We start from the raw sequence: 17,197 nt of genomic DNA on the forward strand, positions 1-17,197 counted from the left end.
ATCTGATATCTGGAGAGCGGTGATGTCACTGCTGTATAATATATCTGGAGAGAGGTGATGTCACTGCTGTATAATATATCTGGAGAGCGGTGATGTCACTGCTGTATAATATATCTGGAGAGCGGTGATGTCACTGCTGTATAATATATCTGGAGAGAGGTGATGTCACTGCTGTATAATATATCTGGAGAGAGGTGATGTCACTGCTGTATAATATATCTGGAGAGAGGTGATGTCACTGCTGTATAATATATCTGGAGAGCGGTGATGTCACTGCTGTATAATATATCTGGAGAGAGGTGATGTCACTGCTGTATAATATATCTGGAGAGCGGTGATGTCACTGCTGTATAATATATCTGATATCTGGAGAGCGGTGATGTCACTGCTGTATAATATATCTGTAGAGCGGTGATGTCACTGCTGTATAATATATCTGATATCTGGAGAGCGGTGATGTCACTGCTGTATAATATAGCTGATATCTGGAGAGCGGTGATGTCACTGCTGTATAATATATCTGGAGAGCGGTAATGTCACTGCTGTATAATATATCTGGAGAGCGGTGATGTCACTGCTGTATAATATATCTGGAGAGCGGTGATGTCACTGCTGTATAATATATCTGGAGAGCGGTGATGTCACTGCTGTATAATATATCTGGAGAGAGGTGATGTCACTGCTGTATAATATATCTGATATCTGGAGAGAGGTGATGTCACTGCTGTATAATATATCTGGAGAGAGGTGATGTCACTGCTGTATAATATATCTGGAGAGAGGTGATGTCACTGCTGTATAATATATCTGGAGAGCGGTGATGTCACTGCTGTATAATATATCTGATATCTGGAGAGCGGTGATGTCACTGCTGTATAATATATCTGGTATCTGGAGAGCGGTGATGTCACTGCTGTATAATATATCTGTAGAGCGGTGATGTCACTGCTGTATAATATATCTGGAGAGCGGTAATGTCACTGCTGTATAATATATCTGGAGAGCGGTGATGTCACTGCTGTATAATATATCTGGAGAGCGGTGATGTCACTGCTGTATAATATAGCTGATATGTGGAGAGCGGTGATGTCACTGCTGTATAATATATCAGGAGAGCGGTGATGTCACTGCTGTATAATATATCTGGAGAGCGGTGATGTCACTGCTGTATAATATATCTGATATCTGGAGAGCGGTGATGTCACTGCTGTATAATATATCTGATATCTGGAGAGCGGTGATGTCACTGCTGTATAATATATCTGATATCTGGAGAGCGGTGATGTCACTGCTGTATAATATATCTGATATCTGGAGAGCGGTGATGTCACCTCCTGTATAATATATCTGGAGAGCGGTGATGTCACTGCTGTATAATATAGCTGATATGTGGAGAGCGGTGATGTCACTGCTGTATAATATATCTGATATCTGGAGAGCGGTGATGTCACTGCTGTATAATATATCTGGAGAGCGGTGATGTCACTGCTGTATAATATATCTGTAGAGCGGTGATGTCACTGCTGTATAATATATCTGGAGAGCGGTGATGTCACTGCTGTATAATATAGCTGATATCTGGAGAGCGGTGATGTCACTGCTGTATAATATATCTGGAGAGCGGTGATGTCACTGCTGTATAATATATCTGGAGAGCGGTGATGTCACTGCTGTATAATATATCTGATATCTGGAGAGCGGTGATGTCACTGCTGTATAATATATCTGATATCTGGAGAGCAGTGATGTCACTGCTGTATAATATATCTGATATCTGGAGAGTGGTGATGTCACCTCCTGTATAATATATCTGGAGAGCGGTGATGTCACTGCTGTATAATATATCTGGAGAGCGGTGATGTCACTGCTGTATAATATATCTGATATCTGGAGAGCAGTGATGTCACTGCTGTATAATATATCTGATATCTGGAGAGCGGTGATGTCACTGCTGTATAATATATCTGGAGAGCGGTGATGTCACTGCTGTATAATATATCTGATATGTGGAGAGCGGTGATGTCACTGCTGTATAATATATCTGGAGAGCGGTGATGTCACTGCTGTATAATATATCTGTAGAGCGGTGATGTTACTGCTGTATAATATATCTGGAGAGCGGTGATGTCACTGCTGTATAATATATCTGGAGAGCGGTGATGTCACTGCTGTATAATATATCTGGAGAGCGGTGATGTCACTGCTGTATAATATATCTGGAGAGCGATGATGTCACTGCTGTATAATATATCTGATATCTGGAGAGCGGTGATGTCACTGCTGTATAATATAGCTGATATCTGGAGAGCGGTGATGTCACTGCTGTATAATATATCTGATATCTGGAGAGCGGTGATGTCACTGCTGTATAATATATCAGGAGAGCGGTGATGTCACTGCTGTATAATATATCTGGAGAGCGGTGATGTCACTGCTGTATAATATATCTGGAGAGCGGTGATGTCACTGCTGTATAATATATCTGATATCTGGAGAGCGGTGATGTCACTGCTGTATAATATATCTGATATCTGGAGAGCGGTGATGTCACTGCTGTATAATATAGCTGATATCTGGAGAGCGGTGATGTCACTGCTGTATAATATATCTGGAGAGCGGTGATGTCACTGCTGTATAATATATCTGATATCTGGAGAGCGGTGATGTCACTGCTGTATAATATATCTGATATCTGGAGAGCGGTGATGTCACTGCTGTATAATATATCTGATATCTGGAGAGCGGTGATGTCACTGCTGTATAATATATCTGGAGAGCGGTGATGTCACTGCTGTATAATACATCTGATATGTGGAGAGCGGTGATGTCACTGCTGTATAATATATCTGATATCTGGAGAGCGGTGATGTCACTGCTGTATAATATATCTGATATCTGGAGAGCGGTGATGTCACTGCTGTATAATATATCTGGAGAGCGGTGATGTCACTGCTGTATAATATATCTGATATCTGGAGAGCGGTGATGTCACCTCCTGTATAATATATCTGATATCTGGAGAGAGGTGATGTCACTGCTGTATAATATATCTGATATCTGGAGAGCGGTGATGTCACTGCTGTATAATATATCTGATATCTGGAGAGCGGTGATGTCACTGCTGTATAATATATCTGATATCTGGAGAGCGGTGATGTCACTGCTGTATAATATAGCTGATATCTGGAGAGCGGTGATGTCACTGCTGTATAATATATCTGGAGAGCGGTGATGTCACTGCTGTATAATATATCTGGAGAGCGGTGATGTCACTGCTGTATAATATATCTGATATCTGGGGAGCGGTGATGTCACTGCTGTATAATATATCTGGAGAGCGGTGATGTCACTGCTGTATAATATATCTGGAGAGCGGTGATGTCACTGCTGTATAATATATCTGGAGAGCGGTGATGTCACTGCTGTATAATATATCTGATATCTGGAGAGCGGTGATGTCACTGCTGTATAATATATCTGGAGAGCGGTGATGTCACTGCTGTATAATATAGCTGATATCTGGAGAGCGGTGATGTCACTGCTGTATAATATAGCTGATATCTGGAGAGCGGTGATGTCACTGCTGTATAATATATCATGAGGTGATGTCACTGCTGTGTCAGTATATAGTGTATACTATTGTGTGTTGTGTCTCTGCAGCTGGGCTTTGCTCCTGAGAGGAGGTCTGTGGCGGCCGGGGGATTGTCTGTGCCGCCCATCACACCGCAGGGTCTACAAGGCAAAACGGTGAGTGCTGCATCAGTCTGTAATAACAGGGTGTACCCCCCTCCCTTACAGGGGCCCGCTACCTTCAAGGTATGGTCACACTGAGTATAATGGGCGGAATCCTACCTGTCTGTGTGTCATGACGTCTCTGAGAGAGCGCACGCTCCTCCGCCACTCTCCGCTTACAGAGTTGACAATCACACACACCGCTCCCAAAGATATTTAGTTTGTAGGTGAAATTTATGGAACGTATAAAAAAAAGTTTCAGCTCCGTCACATCATGGGGGGTGTATATATATATTATAGTGAGGAAAATAAGTGTCTGATCTGCTGCTGATCTACACAGACAGGGGAAGGGGACCAGTCAGGTATTACATAGGGAGAGAGGAGCCTGCCCGCCAGGTATTACATAGGGAGAGAGGAGCCTGCCCGCCAGGTATTACATAGGGAGAGAGGAGCCTGCCCGCCAGGGGTTACATAGGGAGAGAGGAGCCTGCCCGCCAGGTATTACATAGGGAGAGAGGAGCCTGCCCGCCAGGTATTACATAGGGAGAGAGGAGCCTGCCCGCCAGGTATTACATAGGGAGAGAGGAGCCTGCCCGCCAGGTATTACATAGGGAGAGAGGAGCCTGCCCGCCAGGTATTACATAGGGAGAGAGGAGCCTGCCCGCCAGGCCGTACATAGGGAGAGAGGAGCCTGCCCGCCAGGACTTACATAGGGAGAGAGGAGCCTGCTTGCCAGGTATTACATAGGGAGAGAGGAGCCTGCCCGCCAGGTATTACATAGGGAGAGAGGATCCTGCCCGCCAGGTATTACATAGGGAGAGAGCACCCTGCCCGCCAGGCCTAACATAGGGAGAGAGGACCCTGCCCGCCAGGCCTAACATAGGGAGAGAGGAGCCTGCCCGCCAGGTATTACATAGGGAGAGAGGAGCCTGCACGCCAGGTATTACATAGGGAGAGAGGAGCCTGCCCGCCAGGTATTACATAGGGAGAGAGGAGCCTGCCCGCCAGGTATTACATAGGGAGAGAGGACCCTGCCCGCCAGGTATTACATAGGGAGAGAGGAGCCTGCCCGCCAGGTATTACATAGGGAGAGAGGAGCCTGCCCGCCAGGTATTACATAGGGAGAGAGGAGCCTGCCCGCCAGGTATTACATAGGGAGAGAGGAGCCTGCCCGCCAGGTATTACATAGGGAGAGAGGAGCCTGCCCGCCAGGTATTACATAGGGAGAGAGGAGCCTGCCCGCCAGGTATTACATAGGGAGAGAGGAGCCTGCCCGCCAGGTATTACATAGGGAGAGAGGAGCCTGCCCGCCAGGTATTACATAGGGAGAGAGGAGCCTGCCCGCCAGGTATTACATAGGGAGAGAGGAGCCTGCCCGCCAGGTATTACATAGGGAGAGAGGAGCCTGCCCGCCAGGTATTACATAGGGAGAGAGGAGCCTGCCCGCCAGGTATTACATAGGGAGAGAGGAGCCTGCCCGCCAGGTATTACATAGGGAGAGAGGAGCCTGCCCGCCAGGTATTACATAGGGAGAGAGGAGCCTGCCCGCCAGGTATTACATAGGGAGAGAGGAGCCTGCCCGCCAGGTATTACATAGGGAGAGAGGAGCCTGCCCACCAGGCCGTACATAGGGAGAGAGGAGCCTGCCCGCCAGGACTTACATAGGGAGAGAGGAGCCTGCCCGCCAGGTATTACATAGGGAGAGAGGATCCTGCCCGCCAGGTATTACATAGGGAGAGAGCACCCTGCCCGCCAGGCCTAACATAGGGAGAGAGGACCCTGCCCGCCAGGCCTAACATAGGGAGAGAGGAGCCTGCCCGCCAGGCCTAACATAGGGAGAGAGGAGCCTGCCCGCCAGGTATTACATAGGGAGAGAGGAGCCTGCCCGCCAGGTATTACATAGGGAGAGAGGAGCCTGCCCGCCAGGTATTACATAGGGAGAGAGGAGCCTGCCCGCCAGGTATTACATAGGGAGAGAGGAGCCTGCCCGCTAGGTATTACATAGGGAGAGAGGAGCCTGCCCGCCAGGTATTACATAGGGAGAGAGGAGCCTGCCCGCCAGGTATTACATAGGGAGAGAGGAGCCTGCCCGCCAGGTATTACATAGGGAGAGAGAAGCCTGCCCGCCAGGTATTACATAGGAGAGAGGAGCCTGCCCGCCAGGTATTACATAGGGAGAGAGGAGCCTGCCCGCCAGGTATTACATAGGGAGAGAGGAGCCTGCCCGCCAGGTATTACATAGGGAGAGAGGAGCCTGCCCGCCAGGTATTACATAGGGAGAGAGGAGCCTGCCCGCCAGGTATTACATAGGGAGAGAGGAGCCTGCCCGCCAGGTATTACATAGGGAGAGAGGAGCCTGCCCGCCAGGTATTACATAGGGAGAGAGGAGCCTGCCCGCCAGGTATTACATAGGGAGAGAGGAGCCTGCCCGCCAGGTATTACATAGGGAGAGAGGAGCCTGCCCGCCAGGTATTACATAGGGAGAGAGGAGCCTGCCCGCCAGGTATTACATAGGGAGAGAGGACCCTGCCCGCCAGGGCTTACATAGAGAGAGATGAGCCTGTCCGCCAGGCATTACATAGGGAGAGAGGAGCCTGCCCGCCAGCTATTACATAGGGAGAGAGGAGCCTGCCTGCCAGGTTGGGGTCGGCCGGGGTTGTGAGATGGGTCATGTGCTGCCCCCAGTCCCTGTCCCCATGAGTTAGTGAGGATTATTCCGGAACATTGGGGGGTGGAGCCCTGCATATGTCCCTCCCTCTCTTTGTCCCCTAGTATTTGTGTAAGATTTATATTTTTTTGAGTGGTGGGTGGCACATCTGATGCTGAGAATGACTTCTCTTTCCTTCTGTATGCTGCACTCCAGCCTGAGGAGTTGACACTCTTATTAATCAAACTGCGGAGACAGCAGGCGGAGTTGAGCAGTATCCGGGAGCACACCCTCACCCAGCTCCTGCATTTACAGCAGTCGTGCAGCCCAAAGGTCAGCATATATGACTGATAGTAATAGCGGCTCCACCTACACCGCACTGCATGCACCTCATGTGCTGGAGGCCCCTGTATGATGCATACCCATCCCAATCCTCATGTGCTGGAGGCTCCTGTATGATGCTTACCCATCCCAATCCTCATGTGCTGGAGGCTCCTGTATGATGCATACCCATCCCAATCCTCATGTGCTGGAGGCTCCTGTATTATGTATACTTACCCATCCCAATCCTCATGTGCTGGAGGCCCCTGTATGATGCATACCCATCCCAATCCTCATGTGCTGGAGGCTCCTGTATGATGCATACCCATCCCAATCCTCATGTGCTGGAGGCCCCTGTATGATGCATACCCATCCCAATCCTCATGTGCTGGAGGCTCCTGTATGATGCATACTTACCCATCCCAATCCTCATGTGCTGGAGGCTCCTGTATGATGCTTACCCATCCCAATCCTCATGTGCTGGAGGCTCCTGTATTATGTATACTTACCCATCCCAATCCTTATGTGCTGGAGGCTCCTGTATGATGCTTACCCATCCCAATCCTCATGTGCTGGAGGTTTCTGTATGATGCTTACCCATCTCAATCCTCATGTGCTGGAGGCTCCTGTATGATGCATACCCATCCCAATCCTCATGTGCTGGAGGCTCCTGTATTATGTATACTTACCCATCCCAATCCTCATGTGCTGGAGGCTCCTGTATGATGCTTACCCATCCCAATCCTCATGTGCTGGAGGCTCCTGTATGATGCATACCCATCCCAATCCTCATGTGCTGGAGGCTCCTGTATTATGTATACTTACCCATCCCAATCCTCATGTGCTGGAGGCTCCTGTATTATGTATACTTACCCATCCCAATCCTCATGTGCTGGAGGCTCCTGTATTATGTATACTTACCCATCTCAATCCTCATGTGCTGGAGGCTCCTGTATGATGCATACTTACCCATCTCAATCCTCATGTGCTGGAGGCTCCTGTATAATGTATACCCATCCCAATCCTCATGTGCTGGAGGCTCCTGTATGATGCTTACCCATCCCAATCCTCATGTGCTGGAGGCTCCTGTATGATGTATAATTACCCATCCCAATCCTTATGTGCTGGAGGCTCCTGTATGATGCTTACCCATCCCAATCCTCATGTGCTGGAGGCTCCTGTATGATGCTTACCCATCCCAATCCTCATGTGCTGGAGGCTCCTGTATGATGCTTACCCATCCCAATCCTCATGTGCTGGAGGCTCCTGTATGATGCTTACCCATCCCAATCCTCATGTGCTGGAGGCTCCTGTATTATGTATACTTACCCATCCCAATCCTCATGTGCTGGAGGCTCCTGTATGATGCATACTTACCCATCTCAATCCTCATGTGCTGGAGGCTCCTGTATGATGCATACCCATCCCAATCCTCATGTGCTGGAGTCTCCTGTATTATGTATACTTACCCATCCCAATCCTCATGTGCTGGAGGCTCATTATGATGCTCACCCCACTCTGGACTCTCCCATACCCATCTGTTCCTGGAATGTAGGTGCTGTGCGGATACAGGACTGTGCAGAAGTCAGAGTTCACCCTTATGTTCATCCAGCACAAAGTAGTTTCCACCAAAGTTTACTTATGAGTTTTGAGAAGGACATAAAAGATTTCAGGTCATTGTCCATCAGATGAAGTGGTGTAAAAACATCTGGAAACATGAGGTCAACCTCCATCCTCCAACTAGCCATTATGGCTGCAAAGGATTCTAAGAAAATTCTCTAGATATTGGAATCCTAAGATTTAATGGACTAGGGAGTCTTAGCAAAAACAGCGGAGGCTTCAAAACAGGATTAGACAAGTTCTTAGACCAAAATAACCATAAATGTGTAGGTGTAGAATCTACCCATAAGCCCTTCCCCCTTCCCTTCATCCAACCCCTTCTTGGTACCAGGTCTATAAGAAATAGGGCTGATGTGGAGGATAGCTGGAGGTAACAGGAGGCGGAGTGTCCACCACCAGAGCCATGCAGAATGCTCGTACCAGGTCTATGAGAAATAGGGCTGGGGTGGTGGGTATCTGGAGGTAACAGGAGGCGGAGTGTCCACCACCAGAGCCATGCAGAATGCTCGTACCAGGTCTATGAGAAATAGGGCTGGGGTGGAGGATGTTTGGAGGTAACAGGAGGCGGAGTGTCCACCACCAGAGCCATGCAGAATGCTCGTACCAGGTCTATGAGAAATAGGGCTGGGGTGGAGGATGTTTGGAGGTAACAGGAGGCGGAGTGTCCACCACCAGAGCCATGCAGAATGCTCGTACCAGGTCTATGAGAAATAGGGCTGGGGTGGAGGATGTTTGGAGGTAACAGGAGGCGGAGTGTCCACCACCAGAGCCATGCAGAATGCTCGTACCAGGTCTATGAGAAATAGGGCTGGGGTGGAGGATGTTTGGAGGTAACAGGAGGCAGGGTGTCCACCACCAGAGCCATGAAGACTTCTGGTACCAGGTCTGAGGAACAAAGCTGGGGTGGAGGATGTTTGGAGGTAACAGGAGGCAGGGTGTCCACCACCAGAGCCATGAAGACTTCTGGTACCAGGTCTGAGGAACAAAGCTGGGGTGGTGGGTATCTGGAGGTAACAGGAGGCAGGGTGTCCACCACCAGAGCCATGAAGACTTCTGGTACCAGGTCTGAGGAACAAGGCTGGGGTGGTGGGTATCTGGAGGTAACAGGAGGCGGAGTGTCCACCACCAGAGCCATGAAGACTTCTGGTTCCAGGTCTATAAGAAATAGGGCTGGGGTGGAGGGTATCTGGAGGTAACGGGAGGCAGGGTGTCCACCACCAGAGCCATGAAGACTACTGGTACCAGATCTATAAGAAATAGGGCTGATGTGGAGGATAGCTGGAGGTAACAGGAGGCGGAGTGTCCACCACCAGAGCCATGAAGACTTCTGGTACCAGGTCTATAAGAAATAGGGCTGGGGTGGAGGGTATCTGGAGGTAACGGGAGGCAGGGTGTCCACCACCAGAGCCATGAAGACTACTGGTACCAGGTCTATAAGAAATAGGGCTGGGGTGGTGGGTATCTGGAGGTAACAGGAGGCGGAGTGTCCACCACCAGAGCCATGAAGACTTCTGGTACCAGGTCTATAAGAAATAGGGCTGATGTGGAGGATAGCTGGAGGTAACAGGAGGCGGAGTGTCCACCACCAGAGCCATGCAGAATGCTCGTACCAGGTCTATGAGAAATAGGGCTGGGGTGGAGGGTATCTGGAGGTAACGGGAGGCAGGGTGTCCACCACCAGAGCCATGAAGACTTCTGGTACCAGATCTATAAGAAATAGGGCTGATGTGGAGGATAGCTGGAGGTAACGGGAGGCAGGGTGTCCACCACCAGAGCCATGCAGACACTACACACCGTGTCTATGGGGAGCAAGCCTGGGGTGGAGATAACAGGAGCCATGAAGACTCCTCATTCTGGGTCCATGAGGATTTTAGAAGGGATCTCTGATGTCTGCACAGTCCTCTACCTTCCTCTGTATTGGGGGGGGGGGGGTGCTGATGGTATTATGTATGGTTTATGCAATGAGTCCTGTGTATGTATGGTTAGGATGTGTTAGTGATGTCATGTGTGATGTTGTGTAGAGGGTGATGGTCTTCTTCTGATCATGTGGGCACTCTGATCTCTCACGCATTCTCTATCCTATCTTTACTGCTCCCACTGTGGCTGCTAGAATGAGATTCTCTCCCATCATCTTCAGAGGACAGTCGTCTATGTGGACCACCAGGTGGGATTTGGATGGTTATTCTGTATATTTGTAAGCGTGTGCCTGAGCAGAATTATGGTTTCCCTGATTCTGTAAATTCAGCCCTACGCCCTATTCACACACCCTGTTCCTGTCCGCAATTGCAGATCTGCAGAAAAATAGGACCAATGTATTTCAATGGACCCATACAGACATCCGTGTTGTGTACTGGGCTGCAATCCGTTCCGCAAAAAAAAGACAGGCCCTAGTACGGACAGTAACTGACACACCCAATACAACTCTATGGGGTCCGTATTTTTTTACGGATGCAATACGGACATAGGCTGGGTTCACACTATATGTATATTTCAGTCAGTATTGTGGTCCTCATATTGCAACCAAAACCAGGAGTGGATTAAAACACAGAAAGGCTCTGATCACACAATGATGTAATTGAGTGGATGGCCGCCATATAATGGCAAATATTTGCTGTTATTTTAGAACAACGGCTGTTATATTGAAATAATGGCCGTTATTTACTGCTATATGACGGCCATCCACTCAATTTCACTAGTGTGTGAACAGATCCTTTCTGTGTATTTAATCCACTCCTGGTTTTGGTTACAATATGAGGACCACAATACTGACTGAAATATACGTAGTGTGAACCCAGCCTTAATTTGCGGATTGTTACTGACTGAAATTTGCGGATTGGAAAAATATACTGACGTGTGAATAAGGCATAAACCTTCACTTTACCTCTTCTCTGACTTGTGTAATAACCGTGGCAGGAGGGGCATGGTAATGGGGTTGGTGTGTGTAATAGGAACTTATCGAGCTGTTTCATGTTTTCCCAGCAGTCGCCTTACCTTCGTTATGTTATATTAGACTTCCAATATATTGCCTATATTACCCAGGTCTTCCGGCTGTTACCCTATTTTTTGCCCATCACCTCTGATCTCCCTTTTGTCACCAGAGATTTCCCAGTCATTTCTTCGGATCTTTCAGACTTCACCTCAGCCTTAGTTTCACCCACCTGAGATTTTACGCTCTAATCTGTAATGTCACTAGAAATAATCAGTCTTACTCCCAAATGTCCCTTCAATCTCCCGGACTTCACCTGAGATCTTCTGGCTGGCTAGGTCCTCAATCTCCCGGACTTCACCTGAGATCTTCTGGCTGGCTAGGTCCTCAATCTCCTGGACTTCACCTGAGATCTTCTGGCTGGCTACGTCCTCAATCTCCCGGACTTCACCTGAGATCTTCTGGCTGGCTAGGTCCTCAATCTCCTGGACTTCACCTGAGATCTTCTGGCTGGTTCTTCAGTATGCTGCATATCAGATGAGATCTGGCTGGTTCCTCAATATGCTCCATATCACCTGAGATCTTCTGGCTAGCAACTCAATATACTGGACTTCACCTGAGATCTTCTGGCTGGCTACGTCCTCAATCTCTTGGACTTCACCTGAGATCTTCTGGCTGGCTACGTCCTCAATCTCTTGGACTTCACCTGAGATCTTCTGGCTGGCTACGTCCTCAATCTCTTGGACTTCACCTGAGATCTTCTGGCTGGCTACGTCCTCAATCTCTTGGACTTCACCTGAGATCTTCTGGCTGGTTCTTCAATTAGCTGCATATCACCTGAGATCTGGCTGGTTCCTCAATATGCTGCATACCACCTGAGATCTTCTGGCTAGCAACTCAATATCCTGGACTTCACCTGAGATCTTCTGGCTGGTTCTTTAAAGGGGTAATCCAGTGCTACAAAAACAAGGCCACTTTTCCCTCTACTGTTGTCTCCAGTTCAGGTGCGGTTTGTAATTAAGCTCCATTTACTTCAATGGAACTGAGTTTCAAAACCCCACCCAAACTGGAGACAACAGTAGGGGGAAAGTAGCCATGTTTTTGTAGCGCTGGATAACCCCTTTAATATACTGCATATCACCTGAGATCTGGCTGGTTCCTCAGTCTCCCTGAGATCTTCTGGCTGGCTCCTCAATATCCTACTCCTAACCTGAGCTCTTCTAGCTGGCTCCTCTGCATCTGAGCTCTTCTAGCTGGCTCATCTGCACATCACCTGAGATCTGGCTGCTACCTCGGTATTCTGGACATCACCTGAGATCTGCTGGCTGGCTCCTCAGTTTCCCAGACAACCTGAGATCAGCTGGCTGGCTCCTCAATCCATTGCACATCATCTGAGATCTTCTGGCACCTCAATATCCTGTACATCACCTGAGTTCTGAACGACTCCTCAATCTCCTGGACACCACCTGTGATCTGCCAGCTAGCTCCTCAATCCCTTGCACATCATCTGAGATCTTCTGGCTGGCTCCTCAATGCAGTCACCTCGGATCTCCTGTCCATCACCTTCGTTCTACTGGGCATCATTTTATTTCCAATCTTCCCATAGTCACCTAAGCTCTTTTGGTTGTCAGATATCATATTTTGTAGCCTCAGATTTCCCTTTTGTCACCTCATCTCTGCTCTTCCAGTCATCAAATCATATGGTAGTCACTTCAGGTCTCTCAGGTGTCATCTGACCCAAGCTTTACCTATTGTCAGATCTCCCAGTCCTCACTACAGCTTTCCCAGTCTTCAGCTCGTCTATCTGTCCCAATCGCTGTTTTAGCAGACCCAGATATCAGATTTCTAGCTCGTTACTTTTAGTTTTCCTGAATGTCAGTTCAGCTCAACTCAGTTCTTCCAATTATCACCTCTGGTTACTCTTTCATCAGATCTCCTGTCACCTCAAGTCTCCCTGTCCTCAGCTTTCTTGGTCATCACTTGTTTTTTTTTTTTTGTTCTCATCTCAACTTGGGTCTCTTCCTTCTCACCTTAGCTCTTCTGGCTGTCACCACAACTCTGTTGCCTCAGGTCTCCCAGTTCTAACTTCTACTCTGAGTTCTCACTTTCGTTTATCCGTTCTCCCAGTCATCTTATCACTGTTCTTCCAGCCATCACCACCGCTTTCCCAGTTGTCTCCTCACATCGTCTGTCCTGTTGACATCTGCCCTCCCAGGTCTCATCTCTGTTACGTTGGTTGTTTTCTTAAGTCTGCTCTTCCAGTCATGTCATCTCTTTTTTCCTCCGCTCTTCTGGATGTTCCTCCACTCTACCAGTCCTCACCTCTTGACTATCCTTCTTGTCTCCTCACCTCTGCTCTCCTGATCATGTCATAAAGTCTCTTAAGTAGAGATGAGTGAACCTCGAGCATGCTCAAGTCCATCCAAACCCGATTGTTCGGCATTTGATTAGCAGTGGCTGCTGAAGTTGGATTAAGCCCTAAGGCTACATGGATATAGTCATTGGCTGTATCCATGTTTTCTAGACAACCTTAGAGCTTTATCCAACTTCAGTAGCCCCCGCTAATCAAATGCCGAACGATCGAGTTCGGATGGACTCGAGCATGCTCGAGGTTCGCATATCTCTACTCTTGACCTCTTCTCCCAGTCCTCCTCTCTCTCCTTGTCCCCTCCTCTACTCTTCCCCCCTTGGTCCATACCTCATCACCTCTGCTCCACACTCGGCCCGTGCCTGATCCACCACCTCTTCCCACTCGGTCCATGCCTCGTCCTTCCACCTCTTCCCTCTTGGCCTGCGCCTCATCGCCTCTGCTCCACCCACTCAGCCGGCGCCTTGTCTACTCGCCTCTTCACCACCCTCTCGGCCTGCGTCGCCTCTTCACCACCCACCCTCTGGGCCCACGCCTCGTCTCCTCACCTCTTCCGTCTTTCCTCGCACCTCTTCTCTCTTGCTCCATGCCTTGTCCCTTCTGCTCCACCCTCTCAGCCTGCGCCTCTGCAGTACACTTCATATTTGCATTGCCCAGTCGCATTCTCGACCTCAGCTATAGTGCCTCCTTCTCCTGATGCAGGTGGTTCTTTCAGAAGGGAACAGTGCTAATGTTATAGTGTCTTTTCAGTCTATATAAGGAATATCTCACCGTGAAGTTTTAATCTTGGTGGTCCTAGTCCTTTGGTTACTATGAGTGCCAGGACCTTCTGGGGTCAGTGTGCGTTTTATAGGGTGTGCTGGTCTGGGGTGGGTGGGAGATGTAGCTGTGATTACTTTGTCGTCTTTCAGCCGCAGCCGTCTACTTAACATTGTGCTCCTCCATGTTTGACGTAGATGAAAGACAATGAGCCACTTATCACCATGGTTCACACTCTGATTGAGAACTCCGCGCTTAGACCACAGCTGTACCAGCAAGTAAGCCCACCAATGATGTCATCATCTGCTGTTCTCACCCCGGCTATATCATATGCCGCATCATGTGCTCCCCCTGCAGTGTCACATGTAGTCTGCTTATCCAATCTGTGATGTCATATGTACAGTGCTCCTCCCACAGTGACATCACCTGCAAGCTGCCACTCCCCCTGCAATATCATATGTAGTGCTCCTCCCCCTGCAATATCATATGTACAGTGCTCCTCCCACAGTGACATCACCTGCAAAATGCCACTCCCCCTGCAATATCATATGTACAGTGCTCCTCCCAGAGTGACATCACATGTTAGCTGCCACTCCCCCTGCAATATCAGATGTACAGTGCTCCTCCCAGAGTGACATCACATGTTAGCTGCCACTCCCCCTGCAATATCATATGTACAGTGCTCCTCCCAGAGTGACATCACATGTTAGCTGCCACTCCCCCTGCAATATCATATGTACAGTGCTCCTCCCACAGTGACATCACATGTTAGCTGCCACTCCCCCTGCAGTATCATATGTAGTGCTCCTCCCCCAGCAATGTCACATGTACAGTGCTCCTCCCCTCCAGTGACATCATATGTGCCATGCTCCTCCCCCTGCTGTGACATCGTATGTACCGTGCTTTCCCCCCTGCAGTGACATATGTACAGTGCTCCTCCCCCTCCAATGACATATTTACCGTGCACCTCCCCCTGCTGTGACATCATTTGCGATACACATCATCTTGGTCGTGTATTTTTGCTCCTCATCTGTGTGATACTGCTCCAGTAGTGGGGGTGGGGGGTGACCTAGCGCTGTACACTACTCCTGCTCATTATAGACAGGTGACCTAGCGCTGTACACTACTCCTGCTCATTATAGACAGGTGACCTAGCACTGTACACTACTCCTGCTCATTATAGACAGGTGACCTAGCACTGTACACTACTCCTGCTCATTATAGACAGGTGTCCCAGCGCTGTACACTACTCCTGCTCATTATAGACAGGTGTCCCAGCGCTGCACACTACTCCTGCTCATTATAGACAGGTGACCTAGCACTGTACACTACTCCTGCTCATTATAGACAGGTGACCTAGCACTGTACACTACTCCTGCTCATTATAGACAGGTGTCCCAAAGCTGCACACTACTCCTGCTCATTATAGACAGGTGTCCCAGCGCTGTACACTACTCCTGCTCATTATAGACAGGTGACCTAGCACTGTACACTACTCCTGCTCATTATAGACAGGTGTCCCAGCACTGCTCATTATAGACAGGTGACCTAGCGCTGTACACTACTCCTGCTCATTATAGACAGGTGACCTAGCGCTGTACACTACTCCTGCTCATTATAGACAGGTGTCCCAGCGCTGCACACTACTCCTGCTCATTATAGACAGGTGACCCAGCGCTGTACACTACTCCTGCTCATTATAGACAGGTGACCTAGCACTGTACACTACTCCTGCTCATTATAGACAGGTGACCTAGCACTGTACACTACTCCTGCTCATTATAGACAGGTGACCTAGCGCTGTACACTACTCCTGCTCATTATAGACAGGTGACCTAGCACTGTACACTACTCCTGCTCATTATAGACAGGTGTCCCAAAGCTGCACACTACTCCTGCTCATTATAGACAGGTGACCTAGCGCTGTACACTACTCCTGCTCATTATAGACAGGTGACCCAGCGCTGTACACTACTCCTGCTCATTATAGACAGGTGACCTAGCGCTGTACACTACTCCTGCTCATTATAGACAGGTGACCCAGCGCTGTACACTACTCCTGCTCATTATAGACAGGTGTCCCAGCGCTGCACACTACTCCTGCTCATTATAGACAGGTGACCTAGCACTGTACACTACTCCTGCTCATTATAGACAGGTGACCTAGCACTGCACACTACTCCTGCTCATTATAGACAGGTGTCCCAGCGCTGTACACTACTCCTGCTCATTATAGACAGGTGACCCAGCGCTGTACACTACTCCTGCTCATTATAGACAGGTGACCTAGCACTGTACACTACTCCTGCTGATTATAGACAGGTGTCCCAAAGCTGCACACTACTCCTGCTCATTATAGACAGGTGACCTAGCGCTGTACACTACTCCTGCTCATTATAGACAGGTGTCCCAGCGCTGTACACTACTCCTGCTCATTATAGACAGGTGTCCCAAAGCTGCACACTACTCCTGCTCATTATAGACAGGTGTCCCAGCGCTGTACACTACTCCTGCTCATTGTAGACAGGTGACCTAGCGCTGTACACTACTCCTGCTCATTATAGACAGGTGTCCCAAAGCTGTACACTACTCCTGCTCATTATAGACAGGTGACCTAGCGCTGTACACTACTCCTGCTCATTATAGACAGGTGTCCCAGCGCTGTACACTACTCCTGCTCATTATAGACAGGTGACCTAGCACTGTACACTACTCCTGCTCATTATAGACAGGTGACCTAGCGCTGTACACTACTCCTGCTCATTATAGACAGGTGACCTAGCACTGTACACTTCTCCTGCTCATTATAGACAGGTGACCTAGC

General features: G+C 49.0%; 1 protein-coding gene across 5 annotated transcripts in view; it reads left to right on the top strand.

Annotated features, from left to right (window-relative positions):
* The window catches only part of PLEKHA5 (pleckstrin homology domain containing A5), a 110,596-nt gene that overhangs the window by 65,076 nt on the left and 28,323 nt on the right, over positions 1-17,197 (top strand). For 2 of the 5 annotated variants that reach the window (XM_069963656.1, XM_069963630.1), the window contains exons 12-15: positions 3,661-3,747; positions 6,596-6,712; positions 10,431-10,484; positions 14,571-14,651. In XM_069963656.1, the coding sequence (XP_069819757.1) occupies positions 3,661-3,747; positions 6,596-6,712; positions 10,431-10,484; positions 14,571-14,651 (339 nt within the window). The remainder of the gene's footprint in view (positions 1-3,660; positions 3,748-6,595; positions 6,713-10,430; positions 10,485-14,570; positions 14,652-17,197) is intronic. The other 3 variants (XM_069963635.1, XM_069963641.1, XM_069963648.1) reach the window with 3 other exon arrangements.

This window comes from Dendropsophus ebraccatus, chromosome 1, assembly GCF_027789765.1.
Source record: "Dendropsophus ebraccatus isolate aDenEbr1 chromosome 1, aDenEbr1.pat, whole genome shotgun sequence".
NCBI classification, from domain to species: Eukaryota; Metazoa; Chordata; class Amphibia; order Anura; family Hylidae; genus Dendropsophus; species Dendropsophus ebraccatus.